Source organism: Trachurus japonicus, chromosome 21 (genome assembly GCF_045865225.1).
Source record: "Trachurus japonicus isolate A0001 chromosome 21, Traja_1.0".
Classification (NCBI taxonomy): Eukaryota; Metazoa; Chordata; class Actinopteri; order Carangiformes; family Carangidae; genus Trachurus; species Trachurus japonicus.
The window spans coordinates 31432381-31453101 of NC_140927.1; the positions used below are offsets into that span (position 1 = coordinate 31432381).

At 41.3% G+C, this 20721-nt stretch overlaps 1 protein-coding gene across 1 annotated transcript in view; it reads left to right on the forward strand.

Moving 5' to 3' along the window:
* plcl1 (phospholipase C like 1) overlaps positions 1-20721 on the forward strand; it is a 163058-nt gene that overhangs the window by 128317 nt on the left and 14020 nt on the right. Inside the window, exon 10 of the mRNA XM_085765054.1 lies at positions 17598-17960. Coding sequence (XP_085621180.1) covers positions 17598-17960 — 363 coding nt within the window. The remainder of the gene's footprint in view (positions 1-17597; positions 17961-20721) is intronic.

Here is a 20721-nt window from a genome sequence, read left to right on the forward strand (position 1 = left end):
CACTGCTAACGGCTAACAGCTAACAGTTAGCCCAGCTAATCTAAAATGTTTGTTCAACAATTCGTTTTATAGACTTAATAAACATCAGAGTAGTCACAACGGTGATATAGTGACGTGAAAATGTGACATAAAGCTAAAACCTCGTCCGTATTGTTCTCATTAAAATTCATCACGGCCAATGTCTATCAACCAGTCTATGCTATCAACAATACAGTAGCTAACGGTGGAATGGAGTGTCATGGCGACACCCAGCCTCATTCTCCAGAAAGTGGTGGATAATCCCCACTATATCCAGTAAAACTTTATTGATAATGTGAAACTTGACGAAGGCTCTGAGTAGGGTACAGGTGAGTGTTGGCAGCTCCGTTGTGCATTAGCTACATTTCATTGGTTGGTGGAAGGGGAAGACTGATCAATCGCCAAACTGTTGAGTATTGATCGTTGTCTCAATAGAATCAATAGTTACAACTCCAGCACAAGTCAGTTCATATCCTGCTGTTAGTGCGTCTCTGCTCCATCTAAAGCTGCCATGTGTTTAAACAGGCTGAGGCATGTGTTAATTAAGAGAGAATATTGATATTGATAATTAATTTTGGTCATGTTTGTTTATTTGGTGATAATTAAAATGCAGTTGCCTTTTAAAAACCCATCACCAGATAATTCCTGACACATTTCTCTGTTGTACAAGCTGGAGCATCGGCTGCTTTTTACATGAACAAGTATCAATATGGGTATTGATCAGTGTGAGTTTGCTGTGTGGTGTCGGGGTGGGTTTGGTTCCTGCTGGAGGTCACAAAGATAACAGTATTACAGAAACACAGCAGAACACACAGACTGATTAATGCATTAATATCCTGAACAGAACAACATTATGAAAATAGGTTAAGTGATGAAAAGGTTGCTTTCACTTGTGTATGTTGGATAGTGGGGGAAAGCGAGCGCCTGTTTAAGCCATTTACATAACAGCTGCATGACAGCTCCTCATAATAATCCTGTTTACTGACTCAAAATATTGTTTCAATTTTCTTTTTTTTTTAATCTAAATTGTTTGTTTGGAGATTTTCTCAGAAGAGAAACGGGCTCAGACCTCAGACAGGTCGGTTCACTCTCACACACACACACACACGGTGCTATTATAAAAACGTATGAGAGGAACTGCAGCTGCGAATCATATTTCAGAGACGATGGATGTTGTTATCGCCGGGACCCGTTCATTAATCTGCACCGACACACACACTCAGACTGCTTTTACTGCATAAAATAGTGTTTTAATGTGCATTTGTGGAAACGAAAAGAGGGAAATGTCAACAACATAAAAGAGGCTTATGTGGGTTTTTTTGGAGAAGTGTCTGCGTGACTCTGACTCTCCGTCTGTCTGGTTTGCACCTGCATGAAAATAGAGCCGGGTGGTGGTGTTAGAGGAGGAGAGTGTGTGTGTGTGTGTGTGTGTGTGTGTGTGTGTGTGTGTGTGTGTGTGTGTGTGTGTTGGGGGGGGTCAGGACCATGAGGACTTAAAATGAGCAGCTCCATGAATAGACGCACATCTGCAGTGGGTTTTTTTTTTCATTATGGCAGGTTTGATGCCTGCGGCGCTGCTGATTTGGCTTCTTTCTGACACACTCCTGTGTTACTGTGGCTGAGCCGCGATGACAACCTGTCACAGCTGATCTGAGGTCTGTGGTCACACCACGGCTGACGAGTGTGTGACTTTATGTGTGTGTGTGTGTGTGTGTGTGTGTGTGTGTGATGACATGATGAACCTCCACAAAAGCAGCGAGCAGCCCCGTGACGTGTGTGTGATATCTGCAATCAGAGGAATTTTGAATTTGACCTCCTTGTGCTCCTTGAACGCATCATGAGGCCGAACAGGTGAAACAGTGATGTCATTGTTTGATGTCTTATAAAATAACTCTTTTTTTTTTCTTTTTTTATTGTGCCATAACAAGTGACACACTTTTCTTTCTTATTACAAGCACAAAAAACTTGCTTTCACTGGTAGATTTTTCTACTTATTTCAATTGAAAATGTGTTTGAAACAAGTCAAAATGATCTAAAAACAAGTAAATTTTTAGGTGATGAGTCTCATTTAAAGTGGAAAGAGATTAGTTTTAAACCATTTTGACAAGAAATAAGACAAATATTCTAGGAAATATTTAAGTTTTTGCAGTAAAGACATGAAACAGCACAAGACAGGAAGGACCTAACACCGCAACACAGCAGCCGAAAAAGTAAATGAATTGATCGAAAGAAAAAAAAAGAGCAAAACAAGAGAAGCTGAAAAAAAAAAAATCAGCAGCCAATCAAAAAGAGTTAAATAATGAGAACAGAACAGACCTCTCTCTTTTTTTTTTTACCCACTCCTCCTGCAGTCCGTTGTCATGGATACAAGACAACAACTTCCATTCATACCAGTCATACGTGCCTGACGCGGAGTGATAGCCTACGCTGTGATAAGGCTTTAGAATAGTAGCCGTGGTATATGATGAATATCCTTGTTGTTTACAACTACTTCCGGGTAGAAAACCAGCATGAGAACAATAGTGACGGACGAGAGTTTCGCTATATGTATGTATCTAATTTTTCATGTCACTATATCACCGTTTAGACTAATCTGATGTTTGTAAAGTCTATAAAACCAATGATTGGACAAACATTACTATTTACTTGTGCACATTTTTGTAATTAGTCATGGTTATCATAGCCGGGCTAACGGTTAGCTAGCTGTTTAACTTTAATAACTCAGTGACTCAATAAACGCTCCATGAAAAAATATTTTCTCCAGCGGATATCTGAGTTCCAACATGACTGAGCTAACTGGAGTAGTTTCATGTCGTGTCCCACAACGGGAGGGTTTTAACAGCTGACGTCCTGCTGTTAGCTTAGCTACCGTTAGCTTAGCTACCGCCGTTAGCTTAGCTACCGTTAGCTGTCCCTGTCAGCTGAGCCACTGATGCTTTCTAGACACCGTGATTCCCCCAAACTGAATAAATACAACACATAGCAACACAAAACACACACACAGAAATAGTAATGTTTCTTCAATCATTTCAGATTTGTCTAAACGGTGATAGGGCCTGAAAAATATGATATATAGCTAAACTCTCGTTCGTTACTATTGATCTCATTCAAATTACGTGCTGGTTTTCTACCCGGAAGTAGAACGTAAACAACAAGGAGATTCGGTCTATATGCTCATTATACCACGGTTAACAACCAATCAGATCGCCGGATTTCACCTTTCCGTTTTATAATGATTAATGAAAAACAGACTGAAGAACCAAAAAAATCGATTTTCATGAATAGATAACAGGAGAAGTTACACAATGTCCCTTTAAACAAAACGTCCGACAGGTGCAAGTTGTGAGGGGCCAAGACAAAAGTCTCTCCTCATGACTGACAGGAGATGAGCTGCTCATCACGGCCTCTGATCTTCTTCCTTCTCCTCTGAAAACAGTTTGAATATAAAGACCCCGGACGTCTGCAGCTCCGTCCATCATGGGCTCTGACAGACGGGACGTCACCGTGTGATGGAGAAAATGATGCTGTCACATACAGTTTCACAGAGTGATGGAGTTCCTCAGGGATCAGACTCAAAACCTGAAATATGAGACAAACTGTCCTGCAGTCTGAGGCTCGATCAGAAGAGTTATTGATCCTCAGGTGGAGAGTCGCAGCTGCAGCGGAGAACAGAGAACATGAAGAGGTTGTAGATGTAGAGATTGATATTAAAAATGAAGGTAAACAGATATAAAATACAAAGAGACAAGATAAATATGAGTGAAATATAAAAAGATACGGCTTTATATTATCATATATATGAGAAAAGAGACTATATGAATAAATATGTGAGTGTTTGTTCACACGACACTTCCAGGTTTTACTCTATGACATTAAACACACCAGGAAATAGTCCAGTCCTGACGCTTTAAAGGAAACAAACATAGAAAATTAAAGAGAGAAAGAGACATTCTGTACACTGCAAAAACTCAAAATCTTTCCAAGAATATTTGTCTTATTTCTTGTCAAAATGTCTCATTTCTAGTCAAAACTAATCTCTTTCCACTTAAAAATAGACTCTTCGGGGCGGTGTTTAGCTCAGTTGGTAGAGCACCCGCCCCATGTGTTGAGGCTGTAGTCCTCGCTGCAGGCGGCCCCGGTTCGAGTCCCGCGTCGGACGGCCCTATCCTGCGTGTCATTCCCCCGCTCTCTGCCTCCCATTTCCTGTCACACTCTCAACTGTCCTATCTAATAAAGGCATGAAAAGCCAAAAAAAAAAATACTTTAAAAATAGACTCTTCACCTAAAAATGAACTTGTTTTTAGATCATTTTCACTTGTTTCAAACTAATTTTCACTTGAAATAAGTAGAAAAATCTGCCAGTGAAAGCAAGTTTTTGTGCTTGTAATAAGAAAGAAAAACTTGATCCACTATCAGATGATTTCAAGTGAAAATCTGCTTGAAAGAAGCTGCTTGAAAGAAGCAGTTTTTGCAGTGTACAGTTATGTACCAAAAAGTATATCCAGTTATGTACAAAAATAGAATATAATTTATATATACAGAGTGTTGATTCTGTTGTAAGGCAGAAAAGAAACTATCTATTGCACATATGGAGGGTGTATGGGAGTGAACCGGAGTAAGGTTTTGCCTTTTGTGCACAAAAATGGAAGTGTTGGACATGAATGAATGAATAAATAAAAACTGTAAACTGTATTAATACAGTCTACAAGTTTATTTATTTAGAAATGGGACAAAACATATTAATGAACATTTTAAAAGAAAAATGTAAATATGAAAAGTCGTCTGTTTATTGTTCATAATGTTCCTTTCAAACATCTGTAAGTGATTCATAGCTGCTGCTCACATTCACACACTGATAAGTCGTCAGTATCAGTGTGTGAATAAAGTTTTATAAACCAGTTTTAATGTTTCATCATAAACTGTTGTTGTCTGTCTGTGTTTATACAGAAGAGAGTGTAAAACTCCTTTTGTGGCTCTTTGAGGGGGTAACCGTGACGACACAAACATCTGGATCAGTTCACATCATCATCACAAACAGACCGTTTTCCATTTAACACAACTCTCATCGCAGTCGTATGTTTGTTTAACGACCAGTGTTGTTGTCGTCGCCCCGTCGCTGCGGATAAACGCCACAGTAAACACTACAATACCCATGAGCCTCGGCTGCAGCGGCGGTGGAGGATTAGCCGGCGGATCAGAGTTGTAATGAGTTGGAGACAGAGTTGTAAACAGCAGAGTGGAGCTGGAGCTGCTGCTGCTGCTGGACTCATCAGAGTCAGATAAAACTGATCCTGGATCAGCTGGAGCTTCAGGTGCAAGGGGGGCCGATTGGACGACACGCATGGGTCAACGACTTGATCATGCAACCCAAAGTCAAGTGGTGTAACTAAAATCTGACTATATACAGGAAAATAAATCTGAACTCAAATGTAGAATAAATGTTATTCACTTTAACACTTTGTTTCGTGACAAATTTTACATAATTTGTCACACTATATAGAAAAAATTTGGTGTTTTTAGGATACGTCCTGCCCAGTGATGCATTAAACTAAAATGCATTATAATTCAAATATAGAAATACAGCAAAAAAAAATTATTTCAATTCAATGTTTTCAGAAGAAAGTATACTTAAATCCACTGTAGGTGGGTGAAATATTAAATATCTATTTTGGTTACACCATTTGACATTTTCAGGGCATTCAGTCTTACTTTGTTAAAAATTGTGCAAATTTCACTTCAAATTACATAAAACCAACATGAATACAAAACATTTTAACAAATCTGATGCATGCTTTTAAAACACTTATTCAGTTATTTATTTTCACTTACTGGTATTTGATTTTTTTTTTTTTTTTTAGGTCTATTTGTCACTGAACCACATCCGTTACTCACAGGCGGCCATAATAGGTCAGGCAACTAGCTCTGACTCTGGCTGCTGTAGATGGTGATCCAGTCATCGGCACTGAAAAGCTATTCATAACTCTTAATTAGAAAAGAAAAAGAAAAGAAAAGAAATTAGGCAAAGGCAACACGTGTTTTTTATGCTTTGAATTTTTTCTCCACCAAGTCCTAAGTTGCAATTGACCGTTATTTCTGGGCTGTTTCTACACAATATACAAATGGGAGACAACGCGTTCAATTCACATGAACAAAAACAAAAAAACATGTATTTTGGTTTTTTGCTTTGTTTTGTTGTGCACGTGGACGTTTCTGGGTGGAGAGCGAGAGAGTCTGTGTTTTCTCTCCAGCCAATGACAGAGCTCAGGTGAAGCTACGTGCAGCAGAGTAGTAGCTCAGGGCTGCTAGCTGCACTAGCTGTCTCTGATGCTAACGAGTGCTAGCAGCTAGCACGTCTCTCTCTCTCAGCAGCAGCAGTCAGGACAACAAAGTAAAAATAAATACAGTCCGAAAGAAGCGCTGGAGCCGCGGACCGATTCCCGAAGTACAGTATTAGGGCCATTGTAGTGAGCTAGCTCGAGGCTAACTTTGGCTAGCGGTAGCAGTTAGCATCCGCCGCTAACACCGTCTTCCCAGCTCACCACAGCAGCATAACAACACAACACCGGAGGCTCCCGGTGTTGGTGACGGTCGGCTATCGGCCCACGGCTCCAGCTCTTCTCTCGGACCGTATTTTCTTTCCTTTGTTGTCATGACAACCGCTGCTGTCTGGGGCAGGAGGCTACACAGCTGAGCCCAAGAGGAGGAGGGGCCGAGTTTCAATGTTTTGATTACAAACTGCAACAAACAAAACTCCACACCCTACCTTTAAGAATGTGGCAAATAAAGCTTTAAACTTGGATTTCTTACATTTTTTGAACTATTTCTACGCAATCAATCGTTATTTCTTGGCTTCTCTACATTACGATTAAATTGACTGTTATTTCTAGGCTATTTCTAGACATTTTGATGCATATATCTTGACATTATCATAAAATTAGCGGCCTGTAAAGTAAAGGGTTACCTAATGTTACTATAGTGTTACTTTCATAGAAAAGTACAAGATTACTGTAAAATTATTCGGGCGGTATGAATGAATGAATGAATGAATGAAAGTTAATTAAACAACAATAAATATCATGACAAGCCATTCGAAAATTGGTCAAACTGAACAAGCTCTGGTTATTCTAGTAGAAAGCGGTAGGAAGTCGTGGCCGTGTCATTGGGAAGCAGCGTGTGGTGAGTCATTTAGTCTTCTTATCTGTGTGTTCAGGTGTCTGATGATGTGATAGACGGGTCCACAGTGTGTCTGCTGCTGTTGAACGCAGCTCTGAGCCGGTTGTTGTTGAGTCGGAGGAGGAGCTGCAGTTTAAACTCTGTGGTTCATCATGGTGGTCTGAGCTGGGACATCAGACTGAACACACACCATATTGTCTCAGTCCTGCAGCCATCTGTGGTTATATAATGAGTTTCTTTTTTTCTTCTCACTCTGTTCACGGCTCAGATCCTCTCAATAATCCTTCTCTTGTTTTGTCTCAAGAAACTTTATTGGAGTTTGTTGGTTTGAGTCGGTGTCAAAAACTGAAGAATTAAACAACAACAAGAACAGATTCTGCTCTGTTTCTTCTGATCCAATTAAAAACAGAGCAGATTTTAGAATAAAACACTCAGAGAAACCAAATCCTGCAACATTGTTGTTGGATGGATGTTGGGTCCAGGTGGTGAGGGGGCGGAGCTTAGTTGTGACATCACAAAGTGACAGGAAGTCCTGACGGCTGGTTTTAAGGCTCAGTTTCTGAATACAGGCTGTGTGCATTTCTCTGTGGACTGAGGCTTTGATACTTTCACAGTATTAATATAGAACCTAGAGCTGCTTTATAATCACACTACACATGGACATCTACCTTTATACTGTATGGAGCTTTAACACAAACATCTACCTTTATACTGTATGGAGCTTTAACACAAACATCTACCTTTATACTGTATGGAGCTTTAATACAAACATCTACCTTTATACTGTATGGAGCTTTAACACAAACATCTACCTTTATTTTGAAGGAGCTTTAACACAAACATCTACCTTTATACTGTATGGAGCTTTAACACAAACATCTACCTTTATACTGTATGGAGCTTTAATACAAACATCTACCTTTATACTGTATGGAGCTTTAACACAAACATCTACCTTTATATTGTATGGAGCTTTAACACAAACATCTACCTTTATACTGTATGGAGCTTTAACACAAACATCTACCTTTATACTGTATGGAGCTTTAACACAAACATCTACCTTTATACTGTATGGAGCTTTAACACAAACAGAGGAAGCACAAATGTGTAAGAAAACACACAGACTGTGACTATCGACAAACACAACCAGACAACATACTGTGTTGTTCAGTCTTGTTGAAGTCTGAGCTCATAAATCTTCATTATTTGTCCTCTGGGCTCTGGCACAGTGACCAACACACACACACACACACACACACACACACACACACACACACACACACACACACACACACACACACACACACACACACACACACACACACACACACACTCACAGGGAGTTATAGAGTATCTCAGGTGTGACGGTGTTTCCTCTGCGTTTGGTTTCTAGACAGTGAAGAGGACGTCGGGGCTCAGCTGCTAATAACCTCAATCTGTGACTGCAGACTGATTGTATTATTTTATCTGGATCCATATTAGCTGTTACTAATGCAACAGCTACCAAAAGATTGTTACCAAAGATTGTGGGTATTGTAGGCAGTACAGTAGGTTTTGGATAAGGAAGAATATGTTGGTCTCTCCTTTCTAGAAACTTGGCTCACTTAATTGTTATAAAAAAACATTTTTAATTATTTTATAATAACAACACACTATTAATTGTTAGTTTAACAGTGTTTAATTCCTCAATTAGATAGATAGATAGACTTTATTGATCCCAAACTGGGAAATTACAGTGCAGCAGCAGCATTACACAGACACACAGTGACGATAACAACATATAGTATAAGAATATAAAGAACAAACTATACGTGATAAAATAACAATAGCAATAAAATAAAATGTGATGTACAAAAGTATATACAACAACAAATTGGCAGTGTTGACTTCAGTGCAAAGTAGAAAATGTGCAATGTGTGTAACTGTGTGTATAAAAATAAAGTGCGTAGTGACTGTAAGTTATGAAAAAATAAATCATAAATCATTCTTCCTACACTGACACTAGTTCTATTGTATATAAAATGTTTTGCACTTAACAACATCTAATGAAGCACTGACAACCTAAATAACTGGTTTTCCATTGATATAATACTTGATTTATGAATGAATACAACATTTATTTTATATGAATATACAATAATTAAGTATATTATAGATGAGATTATTGATCTAGAGTTAAACATTTGGAGCTGTGTCTATAAATTACAGACTAGTTTATATCAGTGTAGGAAGAACTCTTTATGAATGATGAATACAGTGTTTGGCGATGATTATCTAATGCTCAACAGTGTGTAGTGATTTTAACAAACTCAGAGTGAACCTGGACAAACTAAAAACACGAAAAACATGTTTTCATCGTGCAGCAGAAACATCTGAATCACTTTAAGTGTTTTTTATTTTATGGTCAGCTGAGGTTTTTTTTTGGAAAGTTAAGCTCCGTTCAGATGTTCACTCTCCATCCTAATCGCTCTTATGTAGATGTTTTTTCTTTTTTATATATATTACGTAATATTAATTTCATTTTATTGGGGGATTATGTTGTTTATGCCTTAAAGCTGCATTAGAGCAACTGATGGCTTCTTTTTAAAGGAGTGGTTCTGGCCTGGATGTGACTCTAAAGGTGTTTCTACCTTTAAATGTGTTAAAGGGATAGTTCAACATTTGGGCAAATTGGCCCCATTACCATAATCCCTATAGTCATAGCAGCAGGTTCGTTACCTTTAATTGTCGGTGCAAGCTGTTTTTATAACGGCGGAGCAGAGCCGTGAGCTGCTCAGAGCTACGCTACGGAGGCTCATTATGGGATTTCTTGGTTTCTCTTCATCAAACTCATCAAATACACAATCCAACAACTCCACAACGCTCTGGTGGACAAGTTGTGACCTGCACATTCACCACGCTATGAGATAATAACACAACGTTACCAGACAGAGTTGTTTTAGAGGGAAATACAGAGACTGTTGATGAAAAACTGTCCCTGAAGGCAACGCGCATCAGCGGTTTTACATGAATTTCCCTCTACAACAACTCTGTGTGGTAACGTTGTGTTATTATCTCATAGCGTGGTGAATGTGCAGCTCACAACTTGTCCACCAGAACGTTGTGGAGTTGTTGGATTGTGTATTTGATGAGTTTGATGAGGGAAACCAAGAAATCCCATAATGAGCCTCCGTAGCGTAGCTCTGAGCAGCTCACGGCTCTGCTCCGCCGTTCTAAAAACAGCTTGCACCGACAATTAAAGGTAACGAACCTACTGCTATGACTATAGGGATTATGACAATGGGGCCAATTTTCCACAATGTATAACTATCCCTTTAATAATAATAATAATAATAATAATAATAGTACGTTTTCTTCTTTGAATGAACTGTCAGAGAGCTGCTGCTGCTGCTGGAGGAAGAAGAGAAAAGAGAAAAGAGAGAGGCCACTGAGCTGTCTGTCTGATGTGGCCATGCATGAAACTTCAGCTTTTCTCTCCAACACTCAGTCCTCACTCACAGTAACACACACACACACACACACACACACACACACACACACACACACACACACACACACACACACACACACTTCCTAACAGTGCAGTGGGAGCCGTAGGGGTCGTGTGTGTGTGTGTGTGTGTGTGTGTGTGTGTCTGTGCGACACGCTCTCTGCTCCTCCATCCATCACCAGACGTCTCCTCCTGCTCCACAACACACTCCATATTATTCCAACAGTCACATTAATGTGGCCCTGCATGTGTGTGTGTGTGTGTGTGTGTGTGTGTGTGTGTGTGTGTGTTCAGTCCTCCTGTCACTGAAGATTGAAGTGTTTCAAACTGGGTCACTCACCAATATCGAGTTTTATTCAAAGTGCGTAGCTAAAAACATCTGGAGTGGTTTTTAGCAGCACATCTGCACAACATGTCAGAGTGGATTAAAACATGGAGCTGAGGGTCTGTCAAGGTTTTTAGCTGTAATATGATATAAAATAATAAAATAATACAATATAATACAATGTAATGTAATATAATATAATATCATATAATGTAATGTAATGTAATATAATATAATATAATATAATATAATATAAATAATATAATATAATATAATGTAATGTAATATAATATAATATAATATAATATAATATAAAATAATATAATATCATATAATGTAATGTAATGTAATATAATATAAAATAATATAATATAATATAATGTAATGTAATGTAATATAATATACTGTATAACATACAGTCAGTAGAAATGTGACTTGTCTCTTTAACGTCTCAGCTCGTCCTCCATGTTTTTTTTTTTTAAAGTTAAAATCTTTTTCTACCTCGTCACCTTCAGTCCCTCTGGTTCTGGCCCAGTTCAGGATCTTCCTCCTCCTCCTCCTCCTCCTCCTCCTCTTCCTCTCACTCCCTCTCCCTCTTCCTCCTCTTCCTCCCTCTCTCTCCTCCTCTTCCTCCTTCTCTCCCTCCTCCTCTCCCTCTTCCTCCTCTTCCTCCCTCTCTCTCCTCCTCTTCCTCCTCCTCCTCCCTCTCTCTCCTCCTCTTCCTCCCACTTCCTCTTCTTCCTTCTCCTCCTCTCCCTCTTCCTTCTCTCCCTCCTCCTCTCCCTCTTCCTCCTCTTCCTCCCTCCTCCTTCTCCTCTTCCTCTCACTTCCTCTTCTTTCTCCTCCATCTCTCTCCTCCTCTTCTCCCTCTCCCTCTTCCTCCTCTTCCTCCTCCTTCCTCCTCCTCTCCCTCTTCTTCCTCCCTCTCTCTCCTCCTCTTCCTCTCACTTCCTCTTCTTCCTTCTCCTCCTCTTCCTCTCACTTCCTCTTCTCCTCCCTCTCTCTCCTCCTCCTCCTCCTCCTCTCATTTCCTGTTCTTCTTTCTCCTCCATCTCTCTCCTCCTCTTCCTCTCCTCTTCCTCCTCTTCCTCCTGTCCTTCCTCCCTCCTCCTTCTCCTCTTCCTCTCACTTCCTCTTCTTCCTCTTCCTCTCCTCCTTCCTCCTCATCCTCCTCCTCCCTCCTCCTCCTTCTCCTCTTCCTCTCACTTCCTCTTCTCCTCCCTCTTTCTCCTCCTCCTTCCTCCTTCTCCTCTTCCTCCTCCTTCCTCCTCATCTCCCTCTTCCTCCTCTTCCTCCCACTTCCTCCTCCTCTTCTCCTTCCACCTCCTCTCCCTCCTCCTCTTCCTCCTCTCCCTCCTCCTCCTCCTCCTCAGTCTCCTACCTTTCTGAGGATGTGTTTGAGGTTTTTCTCCACTGACCTGAGACTCACCTGTGACCTGTTTAATGGTGCGTTCAGGTGCAATAGTGAGAAACAAGCGCCGACACCGCATCCTTCACAATAAGAGTCTCCTCATAAAGGATGAAGATGAGACGTTTCTTTATTCTGAAGAATTGAATTGAATTGAATTGAATTGAATTGAATTGAATTGAATTGAATTGAATACCTTTATTGTCATTTATACCAAGGTAGGCCTATAAACGAAATTCAAAAGCAAACCTCCATGTGCTTTAAAAAAACATCAGTGAAAAAGAAAGACACACAAGCAACAACAATAGTAAGTAGAGTAAAGAGAGTAATCAGTTACTATCAGGCTCCTTTTACCAGATATTGATATTAGTAACTCATTAATCAATGATCAGTGTCTGAGAGCAGCTTGTTTATCAGTGTTTATGATTATAAATCCGTCCTCAGCTCAGACTGTAATGTGAAGTATCTGGATCTTTCACTTTGCTCAAAGCTACAATAAATATTGTCTATATATATATATATAAAATTATAAACTGAGTTTTAATCCAGAACATGTTGCTGCAGCATCAGAGGAGCAGGTCTGAACTGATCCTGTTGTGTAACGAGTTTCCACTGTGATGATGGAAACTGGTTCAGGATCGAACTGTGAAAGCTATGCATAGGGTTCCTATGCAAGTATGGAAAGTATGGAAAAGCATGGAATTTTAATTTATACATTTCCAGGTCTGGAAATGTATGGAAAATGGAAACTATAATATAATATATGGAAATATATTTATCTTAATATTTATCTGGGTTTGATCTTATCTGAAGTTATTTGGGTTAATGTTTTTATATGCGTTTTTTATATTGTACGTAGCTACAATCTCTGGGAGATTATTTGGTTGCATAATGGTATACTCATTCAGAATAATGAAAACAAATGATTAATTGCCTGATGTTATATAAAGCACATCTATTAACTTAAATATCACAAATTATTAGATTTTTTACTGAGAAGTCTGGAAAAAGTCTGGAATTTGGACATTTAAATTGTGTAGGAACCTGGTGAAAGCTGAACACAGACACTGAGTCTGTTGTTGTTGTTGAGTGGAACAAAAGAGTTTCATCTCTGCTGCGCTGCAGAACATTTGTAACAGCGACGTCTAAATGAAACAGATGTGGCAGTACACACACACACACACACACACACACTCAGACACACACACACACACACACGCACACACACACAAAGACACACACACACACACACACACACACACACACACACACACACACACACACACACACACACAGACACACACACACATTCAGACACATGCACACTGTAATTTCAACATTCATGAGAGAATCGATGTCTCAACTGCTTGAGTTCATTTCCTCCTGACACACACACACACACACGTAGGCACATACACACACACACACACACACACACACACACACACACACATGGGCGGAGTTTATAACACAAAGCAACAACAACAATTCATCATTTCAAACAGAGAATGAAAACAAACCTGCCCCAAGCCAGTCTGTGTGAAGACAAGACATTAGCTTTTCATTGTGAAATCTTTTACTGTCTGCACAGGATGGACTGCATTGTGTGTGTGTGTGTGTGTGTGTTCTCCCTCCTCCCCCCTCCTCCCTCTCCTCTTCCTCTTCTTCCTTCTCCTCCTCCTTCCTCCTCTTCCTCCCTCTTCCTCCTCCTCTCCTTCATCTTCCTCCCTCTTCCTCTCCTCCTCTTCCTCCTCCTTCCTCCTCCTCCTTCTCCTCTTCCTCTCACTTCCTCTTCTTCTTTCTCCTCCCTCCCTCTCCTCCACTTCCTCCTCCTCCTCCTCTCCTTCATCTTCCTCCCTCTCTCTCCTCCTCTTCCTCCTCCTCTCCCTCCTCTTCCTCCCTCCTCCTTCTCCTCTTCCTCTCACTTCCTCTTCTTCCTTCCTCCCCCTCTCCCTCCTCTTCCTTTACTTCTCCCTCCTCCTTCTCCTCTTCCTCTCACTTCCTCTTCTTCCTTCCGCCCCCTCTCCCTCCTCTTCCTTTACTTCTCCCTCCTCCTCCCTCTCTCTCCTCCCTCTTCCTCCTCTTCCTCCCTCCTTCCACCTCCTCTCCCTCTCCCTCCCTCCTCCTTCTCCTCTTCCTCTCACTTCCTCTTCTCCTCCCTTTCTCTCCTCCTCCTTCTCCTCTTCCTCTCACTTCCTCTTCTTCCTTCTCCTCCTCCTTCCTCCTCCTCTCCTTCTTCCTCCCCCCTCCTCTCCTCCCTCCTCCTCCCCCTGCTTCCTGTGTGAAGACAAGGCATTAGCTTTTCATTGTGAAATCTTTTACTGTCTGCACAAGATGAATTGCATTGTGTGTGTGTCTGTGTGTGTGTGCGTGTGTGTGTGCGTGTGCGTGTGCGTGTGTGTGTGTGTGTGTGTGTGTGTGTGTGTGTGTGTGTGTGTACCTGCACCGTGTAATTAACGACAACAACTGATCCTGTGAGTGGCGTTAAAAACAGCAGCAGCCTCGTTGTTGTTGTGTGAACGTTGTGACTAATTGATCTTGGTCTTCTAATCGTTTAATGAAGCTCCATGTTAACGAGCTCTAAACCAGCAGCAGCAGCAGCAGATCAATAATGAACCGATGCACTCGAACGCCTCGCGAGCTCCTCAGGTGACCAGACATGAAAGATTGATCAGAGCTGCGCTGCGTTCACTGACACTGAGCTCCGGTTAATGTGCTGCTGTGTGTTCTCACATGTAAGTAACAGGTTGTAGCAGCGCTGGTCCCTGAACTCATCGCTGCTGCTGCACTGCAAAAACTCAACATCTTACCAAGAACATTTGTCTTATTTCTATTCAAAACAATCTCATTATACTTAAAGCAGAAGTAAGTGATATATTTGTGTTAATATAAGTCTTAAATAGTTGTATCTTCCGACAGCAATCACTTACATAGAGTGTTTGGTCTGAAACACGGGTCTGTCAGTCACTCTGCTCTGCTCTGAGCCAAGGAGAAAACATTTATCGTATCCTACAGTTTTTATCCAATGAGGAGAGAGAACGGCATGCAGGGCTGTGTGTGCAGCCAAGGGACGCCGTGAATGTGGCGACGTAGGGACGAGGACTGTTATGGTGCGTTCAAGGCAACTCGTAACTCGTGTTTTTCCGACCTGTGAAGTCGTACCAGTTCGATCTGGTACGAGTTCACGGGTCAGAAGTTACGAGTGGCCGTTATAGTGACTTTCACCGGTAAAACAGGTCGGAGAAACACGAGTGGGTTGCATGAAACGCTACAAAGTCGTAAGTTGTGACTTGAAGCTGTAATTTACGGTTTCAAAAGCCTGCCTGGAACGCAGCATTAGCGAAAACCACCGGATCGCTTACTTCTGCTTTAAAATAAGACTCATCACATTAAAAAGCAGCTTGGTTTTAGACACTTTTTACTTCTTTCTAGCAGATTTTCACTTGAAATAAGTAGAAAAATCTGATAGTGGAGCAAGTTTTTCTTTCTTATTACAAGCACAAAAAAACTAGCTTTCACTGGCAGATTTTTCTACTTATTTCAAGTTAAAATTAGTTTGAAACAAGTGAAAATGATCTAAAAACAAGTTCATTTTTAGGCGATGAGTCTTATTTTAAGTAGAAAGAGATTAGTTTTGACTAGAAATGAGACATTTTGACAAGAAAGAAGACAGCTGTGAACTAACAGTTGTAACGAGCTCTGATCAATATTCAGGTGGTAACAGCTCTGATCGTGTCTGGTGCTGTAATGTGTCGGTTTCTACATCCAGATGTTGATTCAGACATTCAGATGTTGATATGGACTTTGATACAGATGTTGATGCAGATGATGCAGATGTTGATGAAGACATTGATCCACATGTTGATCCAGATGTTGATTCAGATGATCCAGATGTTGATTGAGACATTGATGCAAACGCTGATGCAGATGTTAATACAGATGTTGATGGAGACATTGATCCAGATGTTGATTGATTGATACTTTATTGATCCCATTGCTGGGAAATTCAGTAATAACAGAAATACAGAATAACATATCAATGATTGAGACATTGATCCAGATGTTAATACAGATGTTGATGCAGATGTTGATTGATGTTGATTGAGACATTGATCCAGATGTTGATTGAGACATTGATCCAGATGTTGATTGAGACATTGATGCAGATGTTGACATAGATGCTGATACAGATGTTGATGCAGATATTGATGCAGATGTTGATGGAGACATTGATCCAGATGTTGATCCAGATGTTGATTGAGACGTTGATGCAGATGTTTATTGAGACATTGATGCAGATGTTGATATAGATGTTGATACAGATGTTGATGGAGACATTGATCCAGATGTTGATTGAGACATTGATGCAGATGTTGATTCAGATGTTGATGGAGACATTGATCCAGATGTTGTTTGAGACATTGATCCAGATGTTAATACGGACATTAATGCAGATGTTGATGCAGATTGATGCAGATGTTAATCCAGCCTTTGATCCAGATGTTGATCCAGATGTTGATGCAGATTGATGCAGATGTTGATTCAGATGCTGCAGATGTTAATCCAGCCTTTGATCCAGATGTTGATCCAGATGTTGATTCAGATGTTAATCCAGCCTTTGATCCAGATGTTGATCCAGATGTTGATTCAGATGTTAATCCAGCCTTTGATCCAGATGTTGATCCAGATGTTGATTCAGATGTTAATCCAGCCTTTGATCCAGATGTTGATCCAGATGTTGATTCAGATGTTAATCCAGCCGGTTGTTGATCCAGATGTTGATCCAGATGTTGATTCAGATGTTAATCCAGCCTTTGATCCAGATGTTGATCCAGATGTTGATTCAGATGTTAATCCAGCCGGTTGTTGATCCAGATGTTGATCCAGATGTTGATTCAGATGTTAATCCAGCCTTTGATCCAGATGTTGATCCAGATGTTGATTCAGATGTTAATCCAGCCGGTTGTTGATCCAGATGTTGATCCAGATGTTGATTCAGATGTTAATCCAGCCTTTGATCCAGATGTTGATTCAGATGTTAATCCAGCCTTTGATCCAGATGTTGATCCAGATGTTGATTCAGATGTTAATCCAGCCTTTGATCCAGATGTTGATTCAGATGTTAATCCAGCCGGTTGTTGATCCAGATGTTGATCCAGATGTTCTCTGTGTGTGTGTAGGTGAACATGCCTGAGCTGGCCCTGCTGCGCTTCGTGGTGCTGGACGACGACTACATCGGCGACGACTTCATCGGCCAGTACAGCGTGGCGTTCGAGTGCCTTCAGCCCGGCTACCGCAACGTGCCCCTGCTGGGCCTGGCGGGAGACCCCTTGCCCCACACCAGCCTGTTCGTCCACGTGGCGGTCACCAACCGGCGCGGCGGCGGGAAGGCCCAGCGCCGCGGCCTGTCGGTGAGGAGGGTGGGCCGGCGCGGCCGCGAGTACGTCAGCCTGAGGCACACCGGCATCAAGGTGGTGGACGAGGTCTTCAAACCGGCCGCCGCGCCGCTGAAGGAGGCCACCGACCTGAGGGAGGACGCTCAGGTAGAGAGACACACTACATACATGTAACATACATAGATACATATTTAAAGGGATATGCCAACATTTTTTTTTTTTCGTGTCTTGCCTCCCTCCCGAGTCCATGACCAGCAGATAGACACCATCCTTTCGACTGTGCGTGCAGTAACAAGGGAGATAGAGCCGTATCGCCGTAATTAGCTTAGCTCAAACGCTGGAAGTGTATGGGTAGTGTTAGCCTGCCTCCACCTAAAGTCATCAGAGAAACTCTTCAGCAACTCTAAACGGAAACCGGCGGGCCGATCTTCGTCTCAGAGCTGACAAAACTCTCCGGTAAGGCATCTTGAGCGGTCAAATGCCGCTAACGGGACCAGATCGGTCAAAACGGAGGGTTCAAGCAAAGACGGTTTATTTTGGTTCAAGCTAGCTACATCGAGGGTAGGTTAGCTTCCTATTTCAAAGTAAAAGCACAAATTCTATCCTCATGGTTTTCTGTATGTAAAGGGCAACGGGTGTTTTATTTTGTGAAAGTAACCGGAAGTGCGTTGGTCACAACGGCTAGCTTGAGTAACGGCGAATTTGTCCCAACAAAATTGTAAACAGCTGGTATTTAGACAAATTAACGACACACTGCTGATCTAAACGGCTACTTTCTCACCTAAACATGTTTGAAATGTGGATAAAGTGATATATTTACAGAGTTTAGAGCTAAAATGAAATCAGCTTCTGACTGCTGATTTCAGCTCGGGTAGGAGGCAGGCTAACACTACCTATACACTTCCAGTGTTTGAGCTAAGCTAATTAGTGACTTTAGGTAGAGGCAGGCTAACACTACCTATACACTTCCAGTGTTTGAGCTAAGCTAATTACGGGCGATACGGCTCTATCTCCCTTGTTACTGCACGCACAGTCGAAAGGATGGTGTCTATCTGCTGGTCATGGACTCGGGAGTGAGGCAAGACTGAATGTTGGCGTATCTCTTTAATATTTACAGTGAAGTTTGTGCATAATATGTAAAATCATACACAGTATATTTGTATTTCACAGCTCCACATCAGTCTGACACTTTTAGTCTGTAATTATTTTCCACTTATATTTATATTGCTCCATTTATTGATCAGATGACAGTTAGAGCTCCTCCTTCTCAGATGTAAGAAGTAATTTAGTGGTTAGGACGGTTGAAGTATTTTTACTTCAGAGGTGACAGGAAGATGAATGATTATTTTAATGATCAGTGTGGTTCTCAGGTCGTCTTCCAGGCTGTAAAATTAACTTTTTCCCTTATCTGCCATTGGCTATAGTGACCTCTAGAAATCTACTGGCCAAACATATTTTTCACCGGCCAAATGAAAAAATCATGCCTTGTTTGACTAAAAGTAATTTTAGTATTTAAAAAAATCCAGTTTAAAGCCCCTGTATGGAGCTTTTAACTGGATACGCAAAAGTCACAACAGCAAATGAGCCCATCAGTGTGAAGATACGCTATTTCTAAGTCGTCTAATTCTATACCTCTGTAAGGCTTGGTCGGGTCGGACCACTGATGAAACCATACCAATAGAGACAACGCTGCTAAGAAAAAAAAAAAAAGAAAGTCCAGTCTTCTTTCCAACGTTAGTTTAGTAAAGCAGGATTCAAAAGGTCAGAAAATTGTCTTTTCTGGAACAAACAGGAAATAAAAACCTTTAAACCATGATAATGAACGCTGCCCCCCCAGGGAGGAGCAGCTGACCTGATAATCCTCAGACCACCTCCTTAAAGCAGAATAAACGGTGGATTATCACAGAAACACCGATTTAACCCTCCTGTTCCCTTCCTCCTTTCCTTCCCTTCTCTCCTTCTTTCCACAATCCTTTTTCCTTTCCTTCTTTCCTTGCTTCCCTTTGTCCTCATTTCTTCTTCCTTCCCTTTGTGATCCAATTGACCTGATCTGTTCCCTCCTTCCATCTTTTTCCCCTTCTTCTTTCCCTTCGTCCTTCCTTCCTCCCCTCTTTCCCTTCTTCCTTCCTTCCTTCTTTCTTTTCTTCCTTCCTTCTTTCTTTCCTTCCTTCCCTTCGTCCTTCCTTCCTTCTTTCTTTTCTTCCTTCCCTTCGTCTTTCCTTCCTTCCTTCCCTTCTTCCTTCCTTCCTTCTTTCTTTTCTTCTTTCCTTCCCTTCGTCCTTCCTTCCTTCCTTCTTTCTTTTCTTCCTTCCTTCCCTTCTTCCTTCCTTCCCTTCGTCCTTCCTTCCTTCTTTCTTTTCTTCCTTCCTTCCCTTCATCCTTCCTTCTTTCTTTTCTTCCTTCCTTCCCTTCATCCTTCCTTCCTTCTTTCTTTTCTTCCTTCCCTTCGTCCTTCCTTCCTTCTTTCTTTCCATTCGTCCTTCCTTCCTTCTTTCTTTCTTTCCTTCCCTTCGTCCTTCCTTCCTGCTTTCTTTCCTTCCTTCCTTCCCTTCATCCTCCCTTCCTCTTTCCTCCCATCTTTCCGTTTGTCCTTCCTTCTTTGCCTTCGTCCTTCCTTCCTTCCTTCTTTGCCTTCGTCCTTCCTTCCTTCCTTCCTTCTTTGCCTTCGTCCTTCCTTCCTTCTTTCTTTTCATCCTTCCTTCATTCCTTCCTTCCTTCCTTCCTTCCTTCCTTCCTTCCCTTCGTCCTCCCTTCCTCTTTCCTCCCTTCTTTCCCTTCGTCCTTCCTTCCTTCCTTCCCTATTTATTTCCTTCTTTCCTTCCCTTTGTCCTTCCTTCCTTCCTTCTTTCCCTTCGTCCTTCCTTCCTTCTTTCTTTCTTTCCTTCCTTCTTTCTTTCCTTCCTTCCTT